The sequence below is a fragment of the Cataglyphis hispanica genome, chromosome 16 (genome assembly GCF_021464435.1).
Source record: "Cataglyphis hispanica isolate Lineage 1 chromosome 16, ULB_Chis1_1.0, whole genome shotgun sequence".
Taxonomy (NCBI): Eukaryota; Metazoa; Arthropoda; class Insecta; order Hymenoptera; family Formicidae; genus Cataglyphis; species Cataglyphis hispanica.
This window is the reverse complement of record NC_065969.1, coordinates 5,857,860-5,882,451: the sequence shown is the minus strand read 5'-3', so window position 1 is coordinate 5,882,451 and position 24,592 is coordinate 5,857,860. Positions and strand designations below refer to the sequence as shown.

Here is a 24,592-nt window from a genome sequence, read left to right as displayed (position 1 = left end):
AAATAATTTTAACCTCAATTTTTTTTAAAATTAGTTTATTAATCAAAAGCCCTCTCCTAATATATTTTTAATTTAATAATTAGTCTAGCATATTCAAAACGCTTTATCAAACCGATTTTTTTTTTCCCTTTCCGTGGTCAAAGAATACATCATAAATCCGCGCGTAACCAGCAAGTACTTTCAATTAAACGCTTTATGTATTTTAAATAATTTTAAACCGATTTTTTTTCTGTCTCTTTTAATTTTCTAGAAAACAAAGAGATACGAAATATTGCGTATTATGTGCGACATCCATAAATGGCAAATCAAACGCGCTCTTTTTCATCCTACACAAAGCGTAGGCAACGGCTTCCTTATGTCTGTCTTTATCAATTCGTCGTTAATAATACTTCGGCTTCAGAGATTATGATAATATGAAATAATATAATATTATTATAAAAATTTTTAATAAATTATAATGTAATATTAAATGTACGATATTAATGTTATATTATTTAATAATTATAATGTAATATAATTAATTAATTAAATTAAGAATCGAATCGTCATCTCGAATGTCACTTTACGATGTTCGCTACGCGAACGAGCGACCGCGTGTGTAGTCACGAGAGATGCCGAGCATGCCCGAACTCCCACGAACGGCTTCGCCGGTGTCGCCGGCTACTTAAGGAGCTGCCGACAGGAGTCGCGCTCATTCCTCTGGCGGGACGAGACACGTGTGCACCATATCGTGATAGTTGCGATCGAATTGCGTTTAATCGAACGCGGATCTCTCGTTTCAGTGGTTCAGTGACAAGAGACACAAGTGTGCTTACTCGAGAGCGAAAACATGGCTGACAGTGGTATCAAGCGCAACATTCCGATCAAGCTCGGCGACTTCAGCGTGATCGACACCGAGTTCTCCAACATACGCGAGCGCTTCGATGCCGAGATGAGAAAGATGGAGGACGAGATGTCGCGATTCCGCAGTGAACTGATGAACCGCGAGAGCAACAACTTTTTCAAGAGCACTACCAGGTATGCGTATAAGAAATCGCGAATTTTTTTGCGATACGCCTAACCTATATTTCGAAAGAATGTGATTATTTTTTTTTATATATATATCTCTTTCTCTCTCTCTCTCTCCCTCTCTCTTTCTCTTCTTTTCTCTTTTACGACACTTGCGCGTCTCTCTGCAATTCATGTACATGCGTAATATTTTATGGAATTGTGCGAAAATTTTTTTCCTATTACGACGACACAATAACTTTGAGCTATTGAATGTTTGTTTACGTCGACATTCGATGTACGCATGTTTACGCGCGCAACGCCGGCGTATATATTGCGTATGTCGAGGTCGCATAACTCGAAAAAAATTATTATATCTTGTCATATATGTTATATATACAATATTGGCATTTAGAGAAAGAGATGGGGAAGGATCGATTGTACGTTACAACCGAATAATACGGTTGACATTGGAAGTATTGATTTTTTTCGTATTCCAAAACGCACGAACACACAGTACATATAATATAAAATTTGTTGTAGTTGTGTTGCGACAAAAAGATCAGAAAAGTTCAAAGTGATCTTTGTTTCAGTACTCTTATGTTTTCGTTCTTGCAAATTTTTTATTATTTTTATTATTTGCGCTTAATCGTATTAATATGCGACAGGTTTTATACACATATATGCTTCGTAACAGGTTTTATGTATCCTCCGACATTTAATTTGAGAGCAACTTCAGTTTCTTTGAATCACGCGGCGACTCATGTCGCATTCAAATTATCCACGATCAAATATCCAATCTATTCAATAATTATTAACGGTTTTTGAGAGTATACACGCATTATTTTGTAATATATTTAAAACAAATCTTTTTTTTCATTCGTGTAATGTAAAGTTTTACAATTTTTCGATCGCTAATATTTATAAATTCCGTTTTTAAAGCGATAGAAGAAATCACTCACCTACCGATCGATCGTAAGCATTTTTGTAGAAAAGCAAATTATTTTTTAAAGCATTGCTTTATACTTGACTTATAAATATGTATATAACAATTAATTTTTTTTTTACATTTTAAATATTAAAATATTTGATCATTATCTTTATTACAACAATAAACGTTCAAAAATAAATCTCTCTCAGTATCAACGATAGAAAAGAGCGTTACAAATATCGATAATTTATCACGTTAAAAGATTTATCACAATTTTAATTTTATATATACCATATTACGATTTAAAAAACATATTGAATATTACATATTAAATAAATTATATGAATATTATTGAACATATAACAAATCGAACAGATTAACACTAGAAAAAATTTTTTATTATATTTTTCTATATCGTAAAATATCAACGCAAAAGCCAAATTTTCGTAGGTTTTTTCAAGGGGTAACATAATTCGCTGTGGCGATTTACGGATTACCACGATATTTTTGCATCGATATTGTCGTTTCACGCACATTTCGTATACGCGCTATTTATAGAGATTCCGTCACTCGCAAACCAGAAGCTCTTCTCCTTAGCGTGGTCTCGACCACGCGAACATCGGGATAATCTCGGGCATATGTTCGAAAATTTGCATACGCTTATATGTAATCGATTGTATGTAACTATCGGCGAAATTTTCGTGATTTTCGTCATAACGAATGTTGTGTATATATCGAAGGTGTCATCCAAGATGCAAAGTAATTGTTGTAATTAGTATGTATTGTAAGTAATTATGCGGTCGTTTGCACGATATTCTTGAATCTACTTCATGTTTCATTTACATACGTTTATGTAAAATAATTTTGCAAAAATTTTTTTAATTTCGTTCTTTCACACATTTATTTTTATATCACATTTTTTTTACAAGCCCTTTGTAAGATTGGTAGTTTAATGATATCCGTATATAAAATTTTACACAGCAAGTAGTAATTGTTTTGTTGTATGGTAATACACTCATGATAAATCCGACATGTATAATTAAATACATTCTTGTGGGAAACGTGGCTCTGCGTGTTGTTCGCGGAATTATAAGCGATGTCTGTTACATAATTATATCGGATGCGTCTTGTTGGATGCGCTTGTTGGATGAACGAGCGCATTTATTGCATTTTCGAGGGCACACTGATCTACACGCACATTCGGTGACACGTTTTCAATGCAACATTGTTATTATTCAAAATACTTAGTTAGGAGAAACAGGATGAAAATATGAGAAAAGTAAAAAAAAAAAACGCCAAGATTCCTTTTTTTCAATTCCGAGGGTAATTGAAATAAAATTCACGATTATGTACTTAAAAATATTTATTCGTGTTTTATGGAAGTATTGAGTTATATTAAAAACGTACTTGTTCTAATAATTATTTATGCAAATCATAGTCGCTTTCCTCCATTTATATATTTTTCAAGATAAAGTTTAACAAAAATTCAAGTACAGAAAAATGCACAAATTTTATAGTGCATCGCGTTATTACGTCAATATAACTTTGACATTGACGCATTGCTCGTTCGCAAATGGTCCCCACTATGGGCACTGGAATCAAACACTAAATCGTGATGCAAGAAAGGTGAGGGCTTGCGGAAAGCCTACAGGAGATTTTACGCAGTAATTTTTGCGACATCAAGGCAACCGCATCGTTCGCGTTTTAGAGCTAGACGCTTCAGCTTTTGCACAGTTGCCTCTCTACCGGCAAGGATGATCTTGGATGAGGATCTCTATCCACCTAGGCATAAGACGGTGGTCAAATTTCGGTACGTTACGCACGGATTGCGTAAATTCGCGTTCCAAATGCGTTAACATTGCGTGTATCTTATTTGTATCGTGTTTTGGCAGATTTAGTTGTTTGTGACAATTCTGAAAGAACAATTTCATTGCACAATTAATTAATTTATTTCTATTAATTTATCATTTTCTTCGAGATTTTCATATATTATCAAACTTAATCTACGATGCATTATTGATTAAAAACACACTCTGATCGTTTAATTTAATATATCAAAATTTAATTATTTATAATTTTACTCGTCATTTTTGTCATGTATATATATGTATATATGTGGTTCCAAAAATCACTTGTTATAGATTAGATTATAACGAGATTTTTTTTTAAGAAACACGTGTTTCGCCATTGACATATAAAAGATTCCGTCTATAAATATGCGTCGTGGTAAGCAGTTACTCGATATCGATTGCGTATTCTCGATGGAGCGCATTCGTAGGAGGTGAATATGGTCCATTACGAAGTCCGAATAATCACGTGTTCCTGACGTAATGTTAGCGTTCAGGGACGTTTACCGCAAATAGACAAGTGTGTATGGCACATCATATGCGCGCGAAGAGACTTCAATGAAAATATTTCCCGACCTGACGCGTAGACTGACCATTCTGCTTAGTAAGATACATATTTACGCATCTATTCAAATCTTTTTTTTTTTTTTTTTATTTCTTCTTGAATTCAATTTTGTTTATACAATCGGGTTATACGCTTCGAAGTTGCTCATTAATTTATAATTATAATAAAAAAAATTTTATTTTTATATAACGGAAGTGCCAAACACCATAACTTTGGACTGAATCAATAAATACAAAAGTGAACATCTCTTTTTCTTATCTGGATTTTTGATTCTAAAGTACACTTGTAGCGATACGTATTTTGATAGGATGTCAATATCATTTTTGCCTCTACTTCAACTAAAGATATATGAAATAAAAGTTTGATAGTTGGCGATATCTCGTGCAGATGAATTTATGATAGCTTTATGGATAGACAGGAGGCAGGCTTTCAGACAGCGCGTTGAGACTTGAGCAGCAACAGGAAATTGCCTTTTATAAACAGGTCAATAGCTTGTTAGTTGACTTTGGCGAACTTGTTAAACTTTATGCTTGAACTTTCGCGAATTCAACTGACGTGTTGTTAGTAATCACGGTCTTTTACGATCGAAGACTCGAGCAACGCGATGCATACGTGCCGAGGGGAAATTAATTTACTTTCACATATATATGCTTTGTCTAGGCGTACAACTATAGTCTTTTCGTTTTACAATGTCAGCAATGTATGACTATTACTAGTAAAGCGATTCATTGACTCTAACAATCAGTCATCTATATTATATAATGGCTAAATGCAATTCCGCATCGAACATACTGTTTAAGCTATTATCTAATTTGATTGTCCTTAGCAACGATTATTTTATTCGATAAAATTTGTTAACTAAATTTGATTTGCGACATAGATGATTATCTTTTTGTTATTCGCCGAGCAAATCAGGTGATTGATAAATGATAATAATTGCTATCTATCGTGAATCGTTTTAATATTATATTATTTTTACCGTTTATTTTCCTGAACGTATATATTGATTTATTTGACAAACGACCATTTAGACATTTTATTTCCATTTCCATAAACAGTCAATAATAATGCAAAATAATGTGATGGGGCTAAATTAGAAGTTGCTATTTTGACGTGATCCGCGTTTCGTTTGGCCTTTTCATTCCTCGACGAGTTAAGTTTTGTGAGAGCTTGCTCGCTATGGTTGACCTCCCTCGATTTCACGAGACGAGATCCGACCTTTCTCTTGTCTAGCATAATTATTCTCTACCGCATTCTTTCCCACACAGCTTTCCTGCGGATTTACTTCAACCCTCTTGTTACTGCTAGCGAATATCATGATATTTTAACATTTCCAATTTAGATTCAATGAAAATCTAGTGGAAATCAGAAAAAATCTCGTATAATGCATTCACGTTTTCGAAATAGGTTTGTTGAAAAAGAAAGTAGCAATTGATAGGAATATTTATTTGACGACGGTAGACGGCAATTTCTTTCTCTGTCTCTGTTCTTCGTTCAATACGTATAAGGGTAATAAAACGAAAACAGTCGTTATGACTGTTAAACACGTTATGTCGCGTGACAGAATGTAGTGACATCTCGTTCTTAGAATCCTTTTGCTATCACAATTTCGATCATGAAATTTCGTTGCACGCATGTTACAATTTTCTCTAAACATTATTTCCTACCGCGGTTTGTACATTATTGTAAAATATAATTTTTGTTCCTAGAAGAATAAAAAATATTTTATTTGGAAAAAATCTGTACTCTCTTTTTTTATAGATAAGAGGAACAATTTAAAGTATTTTTTTTTTTAAATTATCTACTTGTACAATAATCGAAACTTTTAAATAATTATACGTAATTGAGAGATGAATTTTTTTTCTAAATTTACGTGAATATCTTGAGAAACGATAAATGAGATTGAAAAATAGCAAAGTATATTAAAATTACCTTATGATTAATTACTTAAATGATATATTATAATGATATAAATTACTTAAATGAAAGTGAGATAATTTCGAGAGGAATGATAAGGTAAACAGATAAACGCGACTTGAGAAATCACGTTTATCTTCGTTGCAAGTATAAGTCTGTGCGACGATATTATATCGACGTACTATTTTAGTATTCTTAGTAGTAGCGGGAGTTGACGACCTTTCTAAAGATGAGATTTCCGGTTATCGGTATCGCGATATCAATCCGCGGTGATGTTATTTTATGCGAAACTCATCAAATTAAATCACTTTATTTTTATCTTTAGATAAACGTGCTTACGATCGATCGATTCTCTCTGAAAACCGTTAATAAATTTAACATTGATCATATCAGCAATAATTAATGTAGAATTGATTTCCGTGGAGAAAGCTCATCCAGATAAACGCAGGTATTACGATTTTAGAAATATCGTGCAAAATAATTTTACAAGTTTAAAAATCGAATAAGATTTAGATATTATATTTGCCGAGTTATACGCTTATTATTTTTTTAAGTTGTACGAATAATTTGTATATAGCTTTTACGATTAATTTGCTGCGTGTTGACGTGTGTCAATTGTCTTACTGCTTCTTGTATATTGTTCTTGTTTGAAGTGAATTTGCCAGCATTCGAGAATATTTACATTTGCCGTAGAGTTATAGAGAATTTGATTGGATGTGCACTTTTAGTGCGCATCAATGCGCCTTCACTCAATTTTCTGTATTATTTTCACTATCAATCGAATTCAGAAAACTGAAATAAATGCGCGTCAGTATGTATTAGTACATTTAAAAATTATTATACTTTGTTTACATTACGCGATAAAATTTTTATTGAGTAAAAATTAGCGCTTTGATTTTTACAATTTATTTTTATTTATTTTTATATTAATTTTTCAACTTTTTTATAATTAAATTACACATTAAGACATTGCGAATAAAAAAATATGATAAATTTTACTAATCTATCTTTTCTGCAATCCAACTTTCAACATTCTTTTAAGACAATTATATTTAACGAATATAGCACAGGAGTTATTTGTCCTTAAAGAAATCAAAAATTTTAAAAGAGATTTAATCAGCTGACGAATAATTGTTAAGTGTTGATGAAATCTAGTCTGAAGAAAAAAAATTGCTAAACTGAGATCAATCTCGCGATAAAATTACTTGTACCAAGCCAAGAAACAGCCAAGAAAGGCGAAGATAGCGTGGATCAAATTCGCGGGATTCTTTAACCACCAAAAGTTAACTGATAATAATAATAATAATAATAATAATAATAACCCCTCTTCCTGCGCTCGATTACCGATTGGCTCTCTGCATTGGCACGTTGGTGACTAACTATGAAGTCGGCATCATACGAGCACCAGTGAGCATCGCACGTCGACGACCTCGAAGACCGAAGATTGGGACAAGGTTGACCCTGCTGCACCGCCAAAGCGGTCCGCGTTCGACAGCTTCAAAAGGTGACGCAATCGCTAGAGAAAACACTGAGAAAAAAGAAAACCAGTCTATTGATGTAGAAACAATCTGTAAGATGAGAAAATGTCATCGCGAGGGCGCGCACCCCCGATTAATTTTGTAAAGCTTGCCAGAGAACCAAGTAGATCGACGCTTTGTTCTGGAATAGTGATAGTAAATTTTTTAATCTGCACTTTTTAATTAATTATTTCATAATCTCTGAGTCGGAGTATTCATCTTGCACTGTGTCATTTATTTCTCGGATATATGTCTTTAACCCTTTGTAGGAGAAATTTGAAAAGTAAAGGCAAAAGTTAAATAAGAAGTTTTTTTTTTGCCAAATTTTTGGTTATACAAATTTAATATAATTTAATTGTTATAGTGCGCACACAAAAGAAACATGTACAAATTAAAGATTTAATTTTTTCCCTTTGCAATCAGCTATATTCTTGAATATCTATACATTAGTATCGGTTATATTTATAGGATGTATAAATATAAGAGATAAGAGAAAAGATAAAAGAATATAATAACAAGCTAAATATCTTAGCAACAAATAGTGCAAACCTTAATGCAACATCATTTTTTTCTACAAAGGGTTAATGTAGTTGTAATCGTGCTAGAGCAACGACCAGATGTCTGCACGTTCTGTGACCTCGCACTCGGGAACGCTGACAATCGTTACCTTTTCGATTCATATCTCATGTTCCTCACGATTCTGCATAGACTATAGTAGTGCGTACAAAAGTCAGGTCTGAGTAGCACCTTCATTTAACATTAAAAAGGCCAAGGCGAGTATCTTAATCGCTAATTAGAATTTAAAATAAATATGATTATAAATATTTATTATAAAAAGAAATTTGTACTTTTTTTTTGCTTTTATTTTTAACGATAACAGATATTGTGAATACATTATTTAGAAATTTTAACGCCGACCTTTTTAGCATTAACATTGTGTGCACGATTTGTAATTAATTTCAGTCTTTATGAGTGGATTTATGTTACTCTGTTACTCGCATTGCCACTAGGTAAGGGATTTCAGATTATCGCACCTACCATAGAATAGCCACACACAGCAGGTTTTATGTTACACATATTTCTGATTTTCCTCATCACCGTATCAATGTGTTCAACGTTTCATCGTTCATTTAGATTTTACACACGAGCGATGATCATCGACGATAATCGAAGTTTTTGTTTTAAATTACAGCACGACCACGCAACAAAGCACTCAAAATAGCAGTTCCCTGAGTCCTCAGCATGATCATACTTGGCTGGATGGTCTCAACAGTCCCCTCATCCAGGACGAGGGTGACAGCAAGATGCTGAAGCTGCGCTTCGATGTTTCTCAATACACGCCCGAAGAGATTGTCGTCAAAACTGTGGATAACAAGCTCTTGGTGAGTGGAACTTTTGTAGTTAAATCTTGGCGAGAAAGATGTCTTAATCACGTTTATTTTAGGCATCCGTTGACTTTGTAAAAAAATATTCAAAAATTTATTAAAAATTTTTCTATTTTTTACATCCAAATATATAAATAAGATTTTTGATAAAATTATTCCCCTGATATTCAAAAAGTGACTAAAGTTTATTTAGACCTCTCTTGCTCTTTCTCGCATAAATTAATTTACTCGAACAATAGATTAGTCAAAAATATTACTGAGGGTTCCAATTTATTGCTCCGTGAGTGTTCCAATTTATTGCTTTTGCTCAATTTATCTGGCAAACGCAGGGAAGTCGAAATTATTACACGGTTGACTCATCGCGCATGATACTCTCGCCGATATGGTCTATTGCACAACTTGGCAAGATGCAAATCGGGTTCAAGTTTTTGCGCAATTGGCGAGGATTGGCGCGACGCAAAGTTGCCGGTCCATGCATAAATATACCGTCATAACAGCGGTGAAATTAGTTACACGGATTGCATACCGCTATACAATTGTTTCTAGATAAATTTCTAGTTTGTATTTGTCAAAGATATTAATTGCTAGGAATTGCCGATTATTCTTATATATTTTACGATACAATTCTATATCCTAAATGGAAAATTTACGATTTAGATAAACACTGTTAAATTAAGTATCAAAATATTGTTTTAGTCTCTTTTCAAAAATTTACATTTAAATTCTATCAGCGAATACAGGTAATAATCAATAGTATATATGCAAAGTATTTTTCGCGAATCCTTACGAACTGGTTAGAACGTAATTGTTCGGGTTACATCACTTCCTACCGGCAAGTTGGCTTCATCGAGTGAACCGACCGAATTCACACGAATAGAGAGACGAATTCATTTAGCGGTTTCGATGATCAATTTTGAAACGCGATTTTATCTCTCTCGAACGATCAATTTTCTATAAATTTAGTAAATTTATAAGAATTCATTTTTTTTTTTTTTCGAAAATTAGAATTTTACACAGGAAGTAAAATATTAAAGCTGGAATTCCTTGGGATTTCTATATACGTGCGTCTTCGAGCTCCTCTAATGCTCCCGTGTCGACTTGGACGGAAATAACTGATGCCGAAAATAAATTCACGCCAGTCGTCATACCGGCGGACCGGAATAATGTTCGACCATTGTGAGCAAACGAGCCGAAATCGAAATTGCGGGACGATGCGATTATGCTTATAAATTACACGAGAGACATTTTTTTCTAGTGTAACTGCACTTTGATAATAGCAATACAAATATTATATTTGTAAAATGAAAACACTACATCTATAGCTAATTTAATAAATTTAATGTTATAAGATAGAATAAAATAGATATAGTTAAAGAATCATCAATTTTTTAATGAGAGAGAAAAAGAGAAGAAATGTGCATAATATCAGTAAATAAATAATTACTTTAACTTTCGCGGTAAAGAATATTAAATTTTATTGTATTTCTAAATATCTATTATTCATTGATATTCTATTAATGTAAGCAAATAATCAGAATTATTTTTTTCAATTTTTTAATTGTTTATTTTATCGAAAGAAATAATAATATTGTGAAAATTAAGTATATTCTTTTTCTCTCTCTTTTTCGAGCAGATAGGTCTTGCAAAAATTCTACCGTTATGCATGCTTGGATGATGAGGTCATTGTACCATCGCACTTTTGTTCTTGATCGCGATGAAAGGAAGATTATAGTGAATGATCCGTCGACGAACGAGACACAGTATATTATTTTAATGATTTATTCGGTAGACCGATTCGAATATTTTTTCATTCTAATTTCACGGTTTCTTGAAAGTGATTAATTAGACAGATCACGAAGTAGATATATTTTATAGATGTTTAAAAAATTGCACTTTTCCGCAGTTTGTTTAAATCAGAAGAAGGTCAGCTTGCCATTTTACAAAAAATATTTTATTATTTGTACAATTTTTATCAGAGTCTCGGAAATGTAGAATCTTTTGGTTTGCGATATTACTTGGTATCGCAGTTATTGATATCTCAGTCGTGAAAGAAACATTGATTTTCTTAGCATCGACTTCAAGTAGTTTATAGTAGTTCAGTGGAAATTGAATGGCGGCTGTCAAAACATCCTGCATGCCTGCTGGATTGTCTGTATGTCAATCTAAAGAGTACGTTTTGTTTTTTATTCATTTCTATTTATCATATCTTTCTTGAGAGGCTATCGATATATTTATGTTTGAATAAATTCTCTTTTTTTTCTACATTTATACTTTTTCATATTTTTTTTAAATTATTTTAAATACATTCCATACATTTTATGCAATAACGATTTATTTTATTTAATTTTTTTGACAAAGAAATTCTCTTTTCTATAAAATAATTTCGTGGAGAGTTAGAGTAGTTCTTCCATAAATGGATTCATCAGACGGAATCTGACGGCACCAAAAAAGAACTCGAAACTGCCTGTCGTATATTGTGGTCAGGGTCTGGAGAATTTAGGTCGATTGCGTCGCAAACTGACCTTAAAAGGGCTCAACCAAGGACGATGCTCCGAAGGACGAGCATTTCTGACTGGAAATGGGATGTGAATACGAGGATATAGAACAGAGCATTTCTCGCGACGGCCATTTGACGTCATTGCAAAATCGATGAAAAGACATACATTCTTGTCTCCTTTTTCGTATCGTTTTCATAACATATAATCGTGTAAAATTTTAAGTTTGGATTTACGGAGATACTTAATTAGCGGCTTAGATTTAAAGGAGATTTGTATTTAATATCGATAATTGAAAAGCTATACGAGAAACAATAATATTTCAGATCAGAGATTCTAATTGATGATTTTAAATTTGTTAAAGTATTTATTGCCAAAAAACAAATGTGACAAACATTCTCTATATCTCATAATTGTTTGTTCCGGGTTTATAATCTTTTTTCGTTTCAAAGTTTACATCTCATATTTCATGGGAGTTTTAATCAATTTTTAAGTTTTCGGGTCTGCTTTACAATCATACGCGCAAAAACAGAAATGGAAGCAGAAACGTTAAAATTCATGATTATATTTAGTTGATGAGTCAGAACTGTGCCAGAGGCTTACGTTATTTTCGACAATCGCGGCACCGAATTTCAGATATAACTATCAGAAATATTTCGCTCTAAATATATCTTGTTTTACAAACAAACAAAATTATAGAAATGTACGAAATTAATTATCCATAATTCTTTATTTTTGTATTGTAAAATTATTATATTTTTAAACAGAGAGTGAGAATTATTTTATGCTAAAAATTTATATAATATATAACAATACTTATGGAAAATTTTTATAAAAATTGCAAGCGCGTTTAAACTTTCGAAATATTTGAGAGTCGTATAATCGTTGATATGTTATGTTTATTGCGACCCAAATTTCAATTTAATGTAGCACAAATCGGGGGTGCTAAAGTTTGATAAATCGGTCGCTTCAATGAATAGTGGTTACAGCTGGTAAGATTGCATAACGTTCACTTCTCTCGTAAGACGATATCCGTCGCGAAAACTTAGATCTTGCAAAGAGTTGGATTACTATAGTTAACGTCACCTCTTTCCTTTTCTCTTGCCTTTTACCTTCGTTCCATTCTCTTCGTTCTCTTTCTCTCTCGGTTTTGCATTACTCGCGCACATTTTTTTCTGCGTGACAGTTTTAATCTTTTATATGATTAGCGCGATTGATATTCCAAGGAATATAGTAAACAGGAAAATCATATTACCGATTTGATGACCGTCATGGCAAATTGTCATGGCTTTCTAAGTCATTTCGTGACTTAGAAAGAAAAAGTTTCAGTCCATGGCATGTCGATCTATTAAATAATCCATATTTGTCGGATGCTGAAACAAACGATCAATTGATTAGAAACTATTCTTTTTTTATCGAATTTCATAAAAGGAATATTTTTTAAACATTAAATTATAGAAATATTCCGTTATGAGAGAATCGACGTATATCATTAAAAATAAATTGACGAATTACTATTTGCCTTCCTCTATCTTGTGTTGTAGGCTATTTGCAAAGAGTTAAAGAAATGCTATCGAGATAAATAACGGATGCGAAAAATTAAAAAATTCAGGGAATTTATTATATCGCCTGTCTGTGTTATCTCGGATATTTTTACTGTCACTTACTACGTCAGCAGCACGGAAAGCAATGCCAAAGAATTTATATGCGAAAATTATGCAAGGTAATCACCTTGAAATCGAATATGAAATCATCGATCTTGCAACGGTAAATAAAGAGAAGAAACGCTAAAGATGCGCGTATAATAGACGGATGCAATTCAAGCATTGACATTCAGACGTCCAGTTTTTCACATGACGCAAGGTTAAGACCGGTTTATTTCGTTTGTTGGCACGTATTGCGGACGACGACAGATGGATCTTCTCTCGACGATGCGATGGAAGACGTTCGAGAAGCGAATGGAAGCAAATCAGTTAACTAATTAACAGCTTTTACGTAATGCAATTAGCACACGACAGGCCTCGCCTACCGTTTGCCCTTCTGTCTTTGATGTATTTGCCGCTCTAATGGGCGCGGCTGTGTAGTCTGCACCTGCATTTTTTTCGCATGCGACAAAGCTATCGAGACATGCTTGAAGAAATATCATCGCGATTAGCGACGAGAAACATGCATGGCCTAAATCAACATCATGACTTTGACTGTTGATAGTGATCGGCAGAACACTAGCCTTTTTTTCTTCTTTTACTTATCTTTTTGCCTCTGTTTATATTTTGAATATTCGCTTAAACTGAATACTCTGAAATAATATTTGTGATAGAACAAATGAAGAGAACAAATTTTTAATTATAATAAAATAAAAATATCGTCGATTCTCTCTCTCTCTCTCTCTCTCTCTCTCTGTCTTTTTGTGTTTGACTATAAAAATAACTATAAAAAATTTAATTTGGCTTTTGGAAATTTTTAATTATAAGGACCTTTTTTTTGAGACTATAAATGTGGATGAACACACATGTTACATATGTGCGTTATAAAAGTAATAGGACTCTTGTTCATTTGATCGTGTGATTCAACATCCAGTTTACCACTGATCTTCAAGGCAAGTCGCTTCGTTCTTGTAAAAACTTGGCGATTTCTAAATACGTCGCTGATCGAACGCATCGTTAACATGATGTAACATATGCGTCGTAACAACATTCGTTTACACAAAACTCCTCGATGCTGTGAGTCGCGCACTAATATTTGCATATCTTCGAATAGCAGCACTCGTGTGATGTTTACTTTAAAACTAGTTTCTAACAGAAATTTATTTTGGAAAATGCGGCCATCAAATTGTTATAAAAAAAAAAACAATCATACTTTTGGTGATAATTTATAAAGATAATATTGCGCAACAATTCGCACATGTTCAAGATGTTGATAAAGTAAGTCGACTTTATAGTATAAGTCATAGATCGACCGCATATTTCATCGCTTTTTTTCAAAATCTAGATGAATATTTCACAATGAAGAATGGATCGTAATGTGTCACGCGAGCGAGTTAAGTTTTGAAGAAAAATTGGGACGCGGGGTATATAAAGTCGTACATACCAACGGCGATCACTTTGCGATAAAATGTAAATTCTTATCGATCGTCAATTAACAAAAAGGTCTTGCTCCATTTAATTTTGTTGCAAAACATATAAAGACTCGAAAAAATCGATTCAAGAAAAATACACATTCCGAGCGTGCCTTTTACATAAAATGTTTTCGTTGAAAAATGAAATAGAAAATGGCATTTTTATCTTGCGCGAAAAATAGGATTGAACGGAAAGATGATCCGCAAGAAAGCAATCATCCTTTAAAATATTGATTTGCGTCGACGTGATGTTGAAGATATGACACGGTACGATCCGCTCTTCTCCGTCTTTCTCGTCCTTCGTCCAACTGTAAACATTTCGATTTTTCCTCGATATAGCTCTCGTAAAATGTAAAGATATCTCAATTATATCGCGACTTGCATAACCCACTTTTGTCGCTGTTCTAATATAAGAAGGTTTCATTTTCCGTTCTATGTCAATGAGTTTGTACGAAACTGGCGACAAGCCATAATCATATTATTATTTGCACTATTCGCGAAGTTTATCTTAGCAAAAACAACAATATGCAAATCTATAATTGAAGAAATATTTTAATTTGAAATTTGATTACGTCTCATATTTTGTGAGAATTTTAAATTTATTTTTAATTTAAGTATTATCATATAAACATCTCTGTTAAATTGAAAACTTATAATAATTTGGACATTTTAACAAACTTTAGGAAATCGGTTACATGAAGAAAATTCTTCACATATAGATTTGCCTTTTTAAATATGCCATATTTTTTTGTACAAACCTTTCGCGAAGACGTAATCAATATATCTTGCGTGCATCTGTAACATAATGCGTATGCGTAATTCGCATACGGATAAATGAGATCGATGTCTGATATGTTAAACCAGCATATGCGTCTACTAAGGAGAGGAAACCTACGCTTGGTCAAACGAAACGGACATGACTCATGGGTCGAACGAATGAGTCAATACGGTCACTATTATGAGTGCATTCTCGTTACCATATTTCTAGAGATCTCTCTGGGAAATTAATTACCCAGAGAACATCAAGAAAGACATTTCAAGTATGAACACCGTTTTACATCATTATTACTTATGAAAATTTCATTACGCTAACGATAATTTTTTGCTGCTCGCGATAGAATTGTGTATAAAATTTCTTGAAGGTAAAATATCGCGTATGTACGACTTTTGAAGGAAAAAGTGAGAAAGTCATTACTTTGATAGTGCGTTTGTGATGATAAATCGATCGCCACACGTTTTAATATTTGACGCACACTTGACGAATATTAACGTAATTTATAAGTTTATATTAGTAAATATGTATACGTGCATGCATACTATGAATGAATCGCGAATAAAATATTACTATATTGTTAATATTAATAACGATCTATGTGAAAATAATAAATTATTTAGCTAGACTATAGAATTACGGCATAATTTGGCTATTAGCCATAATATATTTTAGTTTCAAGGTAAAAGCGGACACGTTCAAAATCTGGTTGCAACATCTTGCTTGCTTTGATATAGAGTTAACTTTTATTAGAAAAAAATTTCTCTTTCTCTATCAGGGAGATTTTTTTTCCTAATAAAAGTTAACTCTACATAAAAACACACAAAGTGCTACATATGTTATATATATTCTGGATGTATATCTAGATCAATAATCTATAAGATTCAGATATCGCACTCACAACGTCTCTCAAATAACATAATGCTCTTGTTTCAGGTCCACGCTAAACACGAGGAGAAGACGGAGAGCAAATCAGTATACAGAGAATACAATCGGGAATTCTTGTTGCCGAAAGGAACCAATCCCGAAAGTATTAAGTCTTCTTTGAGCAAGGACGGTGTCCTTACCGTGGAAGCACCTTTACCAGCGATCGGATCGGGCGAGAAATTAATCCCGATTGCACATCAGTAAACTCGCGACGAATCGTCGAAAACCAATTTCTTATTTCCTGTCTCCGAACTCCTCCTGTTCCAACTACCATTCAACTTACCCAACTTGGATCTTTCCGTAAGTCTTTTCATCCTTCTTTTACAATTCCTTATATATAAAATTTATTGTTAGAGACACGAGACGATTTATCACGTGCGAGAAACCAATTTTGACCAATTTTAACAAAATAGCAGAAACGGCGAGCGACCACATCAAGTAATGCGTATCGAATTTCATTAGCTTAAAAAAGAGAAAAAAAAGAAATCAAATGTAGAGATCAATGTTGAAGTGCTAAAGATAAAAATTCAGATAAAATGTTTGATATAAAATATTTTCCTTTTTCATACGAGCAGCTTTAATACAGCTTTGATACACAAGATATTACATCTTCCCTCGTAGAAAAATAGCGTAACTTTTTTTCAGAGAAATGTGCATTGCCTTTTTTGAAAAGATATACTTTAGTTAGATTTTTTTTTTTTTTTTTGAAAAGCTGTGAGCTATACTGCTTACTTGTGCACCGCGTACCAACGAATCGAAACTATTACAAATGTATGGAAAAGCGATTGTTTGTAATGGTTAACTTATATATGTGTTAGTTTAGGTGTACGTTAAAAGACTATAACACAATGCTTAGTGTGTGTATATATACATGAGCATTATATATATGATTATATATTGATATTATTTATGGATATTTTAATATTTTCGAAATGCGCATAATATTTAAAGGTAATGCAAACACAAGTTTAAATAAAAATCGATGATAAGAAAATTTATATACAATTTATATTTCCCTGACAATGAGAGGAACCTTCGTGAAACAAATATAGGGTGAGTAATAATATAAGTTTGAAAAATTTGTAACAATTTAGTGTGTGAAACGTACTTTCAGTTAACAACAGAATTTCGATTGCATATTGATAACAAGATACATATCATAGATGTTTAATTTGCCTTTATTAATAAAATATTTTTTTTTTATATACAGATGAATCCCTTATGTTGAATTATTATAAAAATGTTACACAACATTTGTGTTTGTATTGTTTCTTAAAACAAGAGAATTTAAACATTATATTTCGGAATAAATAATATTACATGATTGGCTTTTGTATTCATATTATTTCTAAGAAAACATTATTTCGATAAAAAAATATTAAATAATCCTATACATCCTATAATTCTGTATACAATTTATGATAGACAAGTTTGTTCATTGTTACAAACAATCGATATAAAATTTCACGTGATTATATCGATACGTATATTGCATGTATAAAATAGCAAAAGTTTTACAGATTTATTTCACGAATTGTACAAGGCATATTCATACAATTTTGTCATGGATCTATAGAGTTTTACTTCTACTTGACAAAAACGTGTTTTATCTTAGATTTATATACAAAATTATGACATCGTATTATTTTTTATTATTTTGGCATACTTTTTTGAATTATTGTGATAAAAGTGATAAAAAAACACGTTATCTACTTGCCAATGTAACGTACTAATAAAATTATTAATTGTAACGTATCGAAATTAGAAATAATATTACGCGGCTTTGCTGCGAAAAGGGGATCAATCTCGAATCGATTTGATAAAATTTACATGTTGCAGTATAAAACACATTTTTGTTTCGTATCTAAATATTATTTACGTAATATGTTTATCGCGATAAAAGAAAAAAGTATGGTTAAAATTTTTATATACTCGGGATTTCGGCGGAAAATAACGGCGCGTCTGATGCGGTAAATGTTGGAGATTTACCTTCTCTCGCAATGCGCAACGCTTGATGAACCGACACAGTATCGAGTTCCTTTTGATTCGGTTTTTCGTTATCAAGACAAATATCGGCAGCTCTCTTACCAAACGGCTCTAAAACTTTAACTCTATAATCCACTATCGTTGATACTGGATTACCAGTCAATCTCAGATTTTCCAAACAAGGTAGATGGCCGATGTGTTTTACTTCCTCGATCTTCTCGATGCGATTGCAGCTTACATCCAATCCCTCCAATGAATATAATTTTGAGAAACTAGCGAGTGAAGTTAATTTGTTTTGCGATAGGTCGATATATACGATATATCCCAGTCGTGTATGAAGATCATCTGGCAGACTGGTAAAATTATTCGATGCTAGATACAATTGAGATAATCTCGGTAATAATGTAACGTTGGAAATCTCAGACAAGTGATTGTTGTTCAATGTCAGACATTCTATGTGCGGCAACAATTTAATTGCCTCATCTATGATTTCTATGCGGTTATCACTGAGATCCAAATGTGTAACTTTTAACCATACATGAGAATCATTGGCATTTATTATATTTTTATGAACTTCTTCGCACATGGCCAATTCTACAATGTTTCTGAGCTTAGTATTAATAACTTTTAGAGTAGTCACGGTATCTCGAAGATTTCCCATATTATAGATTTTATCCACGGGATATCGATCGACTGTAAAGTATTGCACGTTTTTAAAGGTGGATAATTCTATGGACAAGGCAGACGAATAAATATTACTAGTTTTATAAGGTTCCAAACTTCCCTCAATTGTAAGATTAGTTAAGTGAGAATTAAAGTCCAAAACGTGACTAAAATCGTATTTTTTATCCACAACTTCCAAAGATGGACATGGTTGTTTCAGTCTCTCGCTAATTGCATAAAGCTGAAGATAAATAGGAATGATATTAGTATTTCACAATATAAATTTGCATTAATTAAAAATATAGACTGTAGATTATATTTATCACCTGTATCGGATTAAATTTATAGCTTGAACTCTGTAGCAGAGTATTGCCATTCATAAAGAACTCCAAGGCCATACTTTGCAATAGAAAGAATATATCGTACACATGCAGGTCTAGGAATACAGCCAATTCTCTAGGCATTGCTTTCTTCAAATAATTATAAACAGCATTGAGATATATTTCGAGACTCTGCCGACGCTTCTCCACAAAGGCTTCGCATTTGTTACCGATGAGTTTTTTCGGCGGTAAAATATCCTTCTCGACGCAGTGCTCGGAGACGAGCTTCTCGTGCAATTCCGCAAAATCATTGTATCTAGAACACAAAGAGAAGCTATATATTTTTCTCTGATTCACCATTGTGTCTCAAATAAATTAGAATAAAGAAGCGAAATGTTCGTAAGATTTGCGGCGGAAATGAGTGCAATTGCCAATATTACCTGTGTCTCACAGTCCATTTGATCGATGCTATCCCAATCTCGATGCAGTAATACGTGACTCCGTCCGTCGTGTCGGCCGATGGTATTTTCAAGCATACATTTTCCTGATTCGACAACAAGCACGCCATTATCGCGTCGTGATGCGTGTTTCAAGTCGTTTATACGTGGCAAATAGTTTCGCACGATAATTAGAGACCGAGAGGTTATCCCTCCACGTCGCGCGATCTCTCCGGAATAATATAACGAAATGCGAAACGCAGCGTGGCGTGGTGCGGTGCATTTAAGGACAGAGTCTGCAATCTTGATGCATCGAGCTCCGTGTCCCCGCCTACTGCTTATCACAGTTGCTGCGTCGTACTCTGCGACGTTGATTAACGTCTCAAAATCGTCGACGTATCTCTACGACATGAGAGCATACGCGATACGCGTCTCTCAACATTTTTGACAGCTACCGAACAGCTGTGGAGAACAAACCGTGCGTGATGCTGTCATCTTACGGCGAGATGTTGACTATGAAGATGTCGTTGTGAAGAACAACGCGAGATGTCATTTCGTACCTCTTGCGCGTCCATTTGAATTGCGTCACTCAATCTTCCGTTACAGTTTACAAGTTTACAGTTTCGTAACGCGCGGTAGACGGCAATTACGTACGTTTAAACTGTGTTGAATGTATTAAATTGTGATGCCTTGTCCCGGAAAAGGACGAAAATCCATAAAGGAAAGAAGAAGAAGATATATGTACGTTTATTTTGTTTTTACATCGCGTTTTTTCTTCACTCGTAGTTGCTCTTTTTTTCTTATCTCCCTAAGCATCAATCCATTTTCTCGCTCGTGCAGTAAACAAGATTTAACCTGAGTTATGAATTTTTCCGAAGCGCGAGAATGTCGTTGGATGGTACTTTTTAAAGAATATTTTTTAAAAAAACGAGATATTAGAGTATATATTATATATATAATTTCATTAATATAGTTTTATGGAAGATAACGAATAGAGAGAAAGAGAGAGAGAGAGGGAGAGGGGGAGGAGAAAGAGAGAGAGAAATTCAGATATACACATTGCTACTGCAGTTCTTTTTTGTAAAATATTCACGCATAAAATCATTAATTTTTTTTAGCAGCACCTTTTTGTCAATAACGCGCAATTTTATCAGGATAACAAATAAAAATCGATCTCTTGACTGCTTTAGAAAAATATTCGATCGAACGATATCGTTCGATATCTATCTCCGGCGATCTTGATAATGATTCGACTTTTTTTGCGAACGAGATATTTTTTTCAATCGCGTTTCGCGTATCATGAGATTTCATCGGCGTTTCACCGATAAGACATCCGTCCAGAGAGAGAAGGAGAAAGAGAGAGAGAGAGAGAATGAGGATGAGAGAGAGCAAGAAAGTGACCGAACGAGCATCGAAATATGCGCGAGTGCGAGCGTGATTTTGCGCGCTTATCTCGAGCGTCCACAGATATTACGAAGGGCGTATTCAACTAGGAAAGAAATTTGTTTTTGCTTAACGTATGGACAGATCGGGCTGCCACAAAACGAACGAGCTCGCTCATTCATGGCAGCTCTCATTGGTAACAACCTGTTGCCGCAGTGGCGTAACTGACGCTTCCTATCGAGGTGCTATATCAAATAGAACGGTTGGTTACACCAACGTTCGGATTAGACACATAGAGTGTCCTCGAATTAGCGGTAAATAAATGTAAAGACAGCTGTTCCTTGGAAAATTCTGAGTCGGTTTCTGTCGTAAACATATATCAAAACGTTAATAATTCTCTAGCTATGAATCATGGAAATAAATGACGATTCATTGTTTAATTTGAAGTGAATATTAATGAAACAAAATTTAATTTAAAATAAAGCGCGCTAAGAATTCTAATATTAAAGTTTGTTAGAAATATTTCGAGGAACATCCATTTTTCATTATTTTTATTACAATTTTGTATACTTGGAATAAAATTGTAATAAAATTATTATATTTTTATCTTTTTTAATTCTAAAAAAACTTTAAAACCGAATAGATGTTCTAGTTTTGAATTTAATTAACATGTACATATATGAATTACGATGAATTATTCTAAAGAGATGTTTTATATCTATAGTCTTAGATGAAATTGCATTATTCATTTATATATTTGAGCGAAAGACACATGACTCTCATAGCATTTTATAAAATAATATTTATATTAATGCGTGGAGCCTACTAGAGTTTCGTTAATTACGCCACTGACAGGTTGGATGCTGCGTCAGGAGCAATGGCGGCTTACCTGGCTGGCTATGCTCGCTGCTACCCCCTCCTCCCCCTTTACTTCCCCTTACCTTCGCGTTCCTCGGAGGCAAGCCGACGAACCTGTTGCCCGTTCTCATCCAGTATCGTGTCGGTTTCGTCCTTACGCGGTACGCGCTTTTTCGCTCTCATGGCGCGCGCGCCCAGGTGTGTGTGTTTATCGTTCGAAAAACGCGACGAAAAACGCGTGTCGCGTGCGTTGGAAAGAAAGTGGTCCTCAGGTGATCTTTGCAGATACGATTGTGATCGGTGAAAGCTTTCTTCACTCCTCTTCTCGAACCGCGCGTCGACGCGTCATCATCTGTGTCCGCTCGTGCTTTCATTACTGATCCTGTGGCGATCGTCGAAACATTTTTCGGAAAAGCGACGAAAAATTGTAGCGAAAGCGGTAAACAATATTGTACTTGTGTTTTTTGTTTTTTTTTTTGGACGAAAAAAGTATCCGATATATTATATGATCAATCGCCATCGTGGCCATTTATTTGCATGTACGAAGATCTTTTTAAACGTTCGATCAATGTGACATTTGAATTTCGATTACTTCCTCAAAAGAGGATTGCGAAATCGGAATATAAATGATAAGCGATGCTTTAGTGTCGGAAATGTGATTTCTTGGATATCGTTACGAAAAATCTGGTGAGAAACGAAGCGAGAAATGTAGCTTCGGACGTTCGTGATGGAGATTTTATAATCCAAAAGAGCTGAGTGTGATTGTTAAGAAAAGATTGATCGCGTGGCAAGTGTGTGTATTGAATTAAGTGCAGTGACACACACAAAGTAGATAGCGGATTATACCTTTCACGATCGGTAAAGCGTCGATCTGACGACTACATTCCAGAGGACGCGTCCGTTCTTCGTTATTTTAAACCAAGGACGGTGAGTTTCAACGATTACAGCCTCCGATCAATCCTTCCGTGATAGACATAAAATCTATCTGCGATTAATATAAACATTAATGTTAATGACAATATAATGCTATTTCTTTCTTTTTTCCTACGCTACATGCGTACGATAATCTTTCTTTGATAACACAAAAATATGTCATCACTGATTACAACGGTGTGTAGCTTTGGTAATTACGCGATAGTGATTCTCGTTACGGGAAAAAAAAAAAAAAAAAAAATGAAATGCATGTCTATGGTTTTATCAAGACATATGTGATTGCGAAGGTGCGATTAACGCGACAAAAATTGCGTGACGAAATCATCAAAAGACAAAATATATCCGTGATTTATAAGCATTCTGATGAAGTGAATGGCGTAGATATTTCGGTTGTAGGCGTATTCTGGCATTCTTGATCATTAATCATATCAATGACATAGAGAAAGATCATTGAAAGAAAGAGCTACTCGTATAAAAAAGAGAAAATCATGTAAATGTAATTCTTAATTATGGATTAATCGAATTGTAACGCGCTGTAAAGTTTAAATGAATTTATAAGGTTATACATTATACTATAAATGTTATTAAACACTAATAAACAAAACGATAAGCTTGGAGCACATATAAAATCTTTTGTCACAATTTTTAAAATTTTTATGTTTTATATTTCACTTTCAGATTTTTTAGTGTAACTGTTCTCAATGTATTTTGAAACCAAATATTATAAAAGTAGAGAGCACTTCAATAGAGAAAGATTAAATAAAAGTGAAAATTTGATTTTAAATATTTTATTGTACAATTTTTTTTTTTTTTTTTATTATCGATTTTGTATATCGATATGAAATTTTAATTATCTCGTATAAATGAAATTTTTCAATGTTATACGCGTATTTATTTTCTCAGTTCTTGAAAATATTATTTCGCGAATATTTCCTTTTTCTTTTTCGCCTATATATATTTAAAAAAGACTCAAATTAATTTGTGAGAACTTAAAATAATCACGCACGCACATATTTGTCAGAACAGTGCCCTTCTGCGGCTTTAAATTTAATATCATCGTCTTTCTTGCAGCTTGCCGTTTCCGATTACGTACTTGGAACAAGAGAGAAGGAGAGGATGCAAGACGGAGGGGAATCAAGACAGAGAGGATACTCTAGCAAACGAGAGAATAGAGGATGCTGGATGCCGTGAGACCGTTCGCTGAAGCCGGGATCGTGGCGGAGGTGAGTGGCCGCTTCTTTCTCTTCCGTTTGGAATGTTGCGTTGTTTCTCATCTCTCATATCGAGGAACGAAGAAGCCCTTCACGTTCGACTAGAGCTCAACGATATCCGTTATAATAGATCTTTGTTTTTGCCGACGAAGTCAGTCGTAGAACACTGATCTATCTCGTCTCGTGAGAAATAACTCGCGCTGTGGCTTCTCTTTGAAAGTTTGCTGCTTTCACAAAAGTCGGTTGATCTTCGCCTTGACAGGCGCTTCATAAATCATTTTGTTTAATTCAACTCAAATTTTATTGAGTTGTATCGAGTAGTTTAAAGTGTTTTCCGGCATTT

At 33.7% G+C, this 24,592-nt stretch overlaps 3 protein-coding genes across 5 annotated transcripts in view; 2 read left to right on the top strand and 1 right to left on the bottom strand.

Annotated features, from left to right (window-relative positions):
• The first annotated feature begins 696 nt into the window (after window positions 1-696).
• On the top strand, window positions 697-17,452 carry LOC126855377 (heat shock protein beta-1). 2 transcript variants are annotated; one of them, XM_050602976.1, is made up of 4 exons: window positions 697-1,017; window positions 7,635-7,751; window positions 8,957-9,146; window positions 16,468-17,452. In XM_050602976.1, the coding sequence occupies exons 1-4, from the start codon at window positions 830-832 to the stop codon at window positions 16,660-16,662; spliced, it is 690 nt and encodes a 229-aa protein (XP_050458933.1). In that variant the 5' UTR covers window positions 697-829; the 3' UTR covers window positions 16,663-17,452. The 2 variants fall into 2 exon arrangements, with proteins under 2 accessions (XP_050458933.1, XP_050458934.1); XM_050602977.1 differs by lacking the exon at window positions 7,635-7,751.
• A 514-nt stretch (window positions 17,453-17,966) lies between these two features.
• On the bottom strand, window positions 17,967-20,319 carry LOC126855367 (nischarin-like). The gene is made up of 3 exons (XM_050602963.1): window positions 19,868-20,319; window positions 19,434-19,743; window positions 17,967-19,348 (listed from the first exon to the last, which is right to left on the bottom strand). The coding sequence occupies exons 1-3, from the start codon at window positions 19,993-19,995 to the stop codon at window positions 18,383-18,385; spliced, it is 1,404 nt and encodes a 467-aa protein (XP_050458920.1). The 5' UTR covers window positions 19,996-20,319; the 3' UTR covers window positions 17,967-18,382.
• A 144-nt stretch (window positions 20,320-20,463) lies between these two features.
• LOC126855359 (uncharacterized) overlaps window positions 20,464-24,592 on the top strand; it is a 119,303-nt gene continuing 115,174 nt past the window's right edge. Inside the window, exons 1-2 of one of the 2 annotated variants that reach the window (XM_050602944.1) lie at window positions 20,464-20,605; window positions 24,110-24,261. The gene's annotated coding sequence lies outside the window, so the exon portion shown is untranslated. Of the gene's footprint in view, window positions 20,606-22,271; window positions 23,033-24,109; window positions 24,262-24,592 lie in introns of those variants that run through there. The other variant, XM_050602943.1, reaches the window with a different exon arrangement.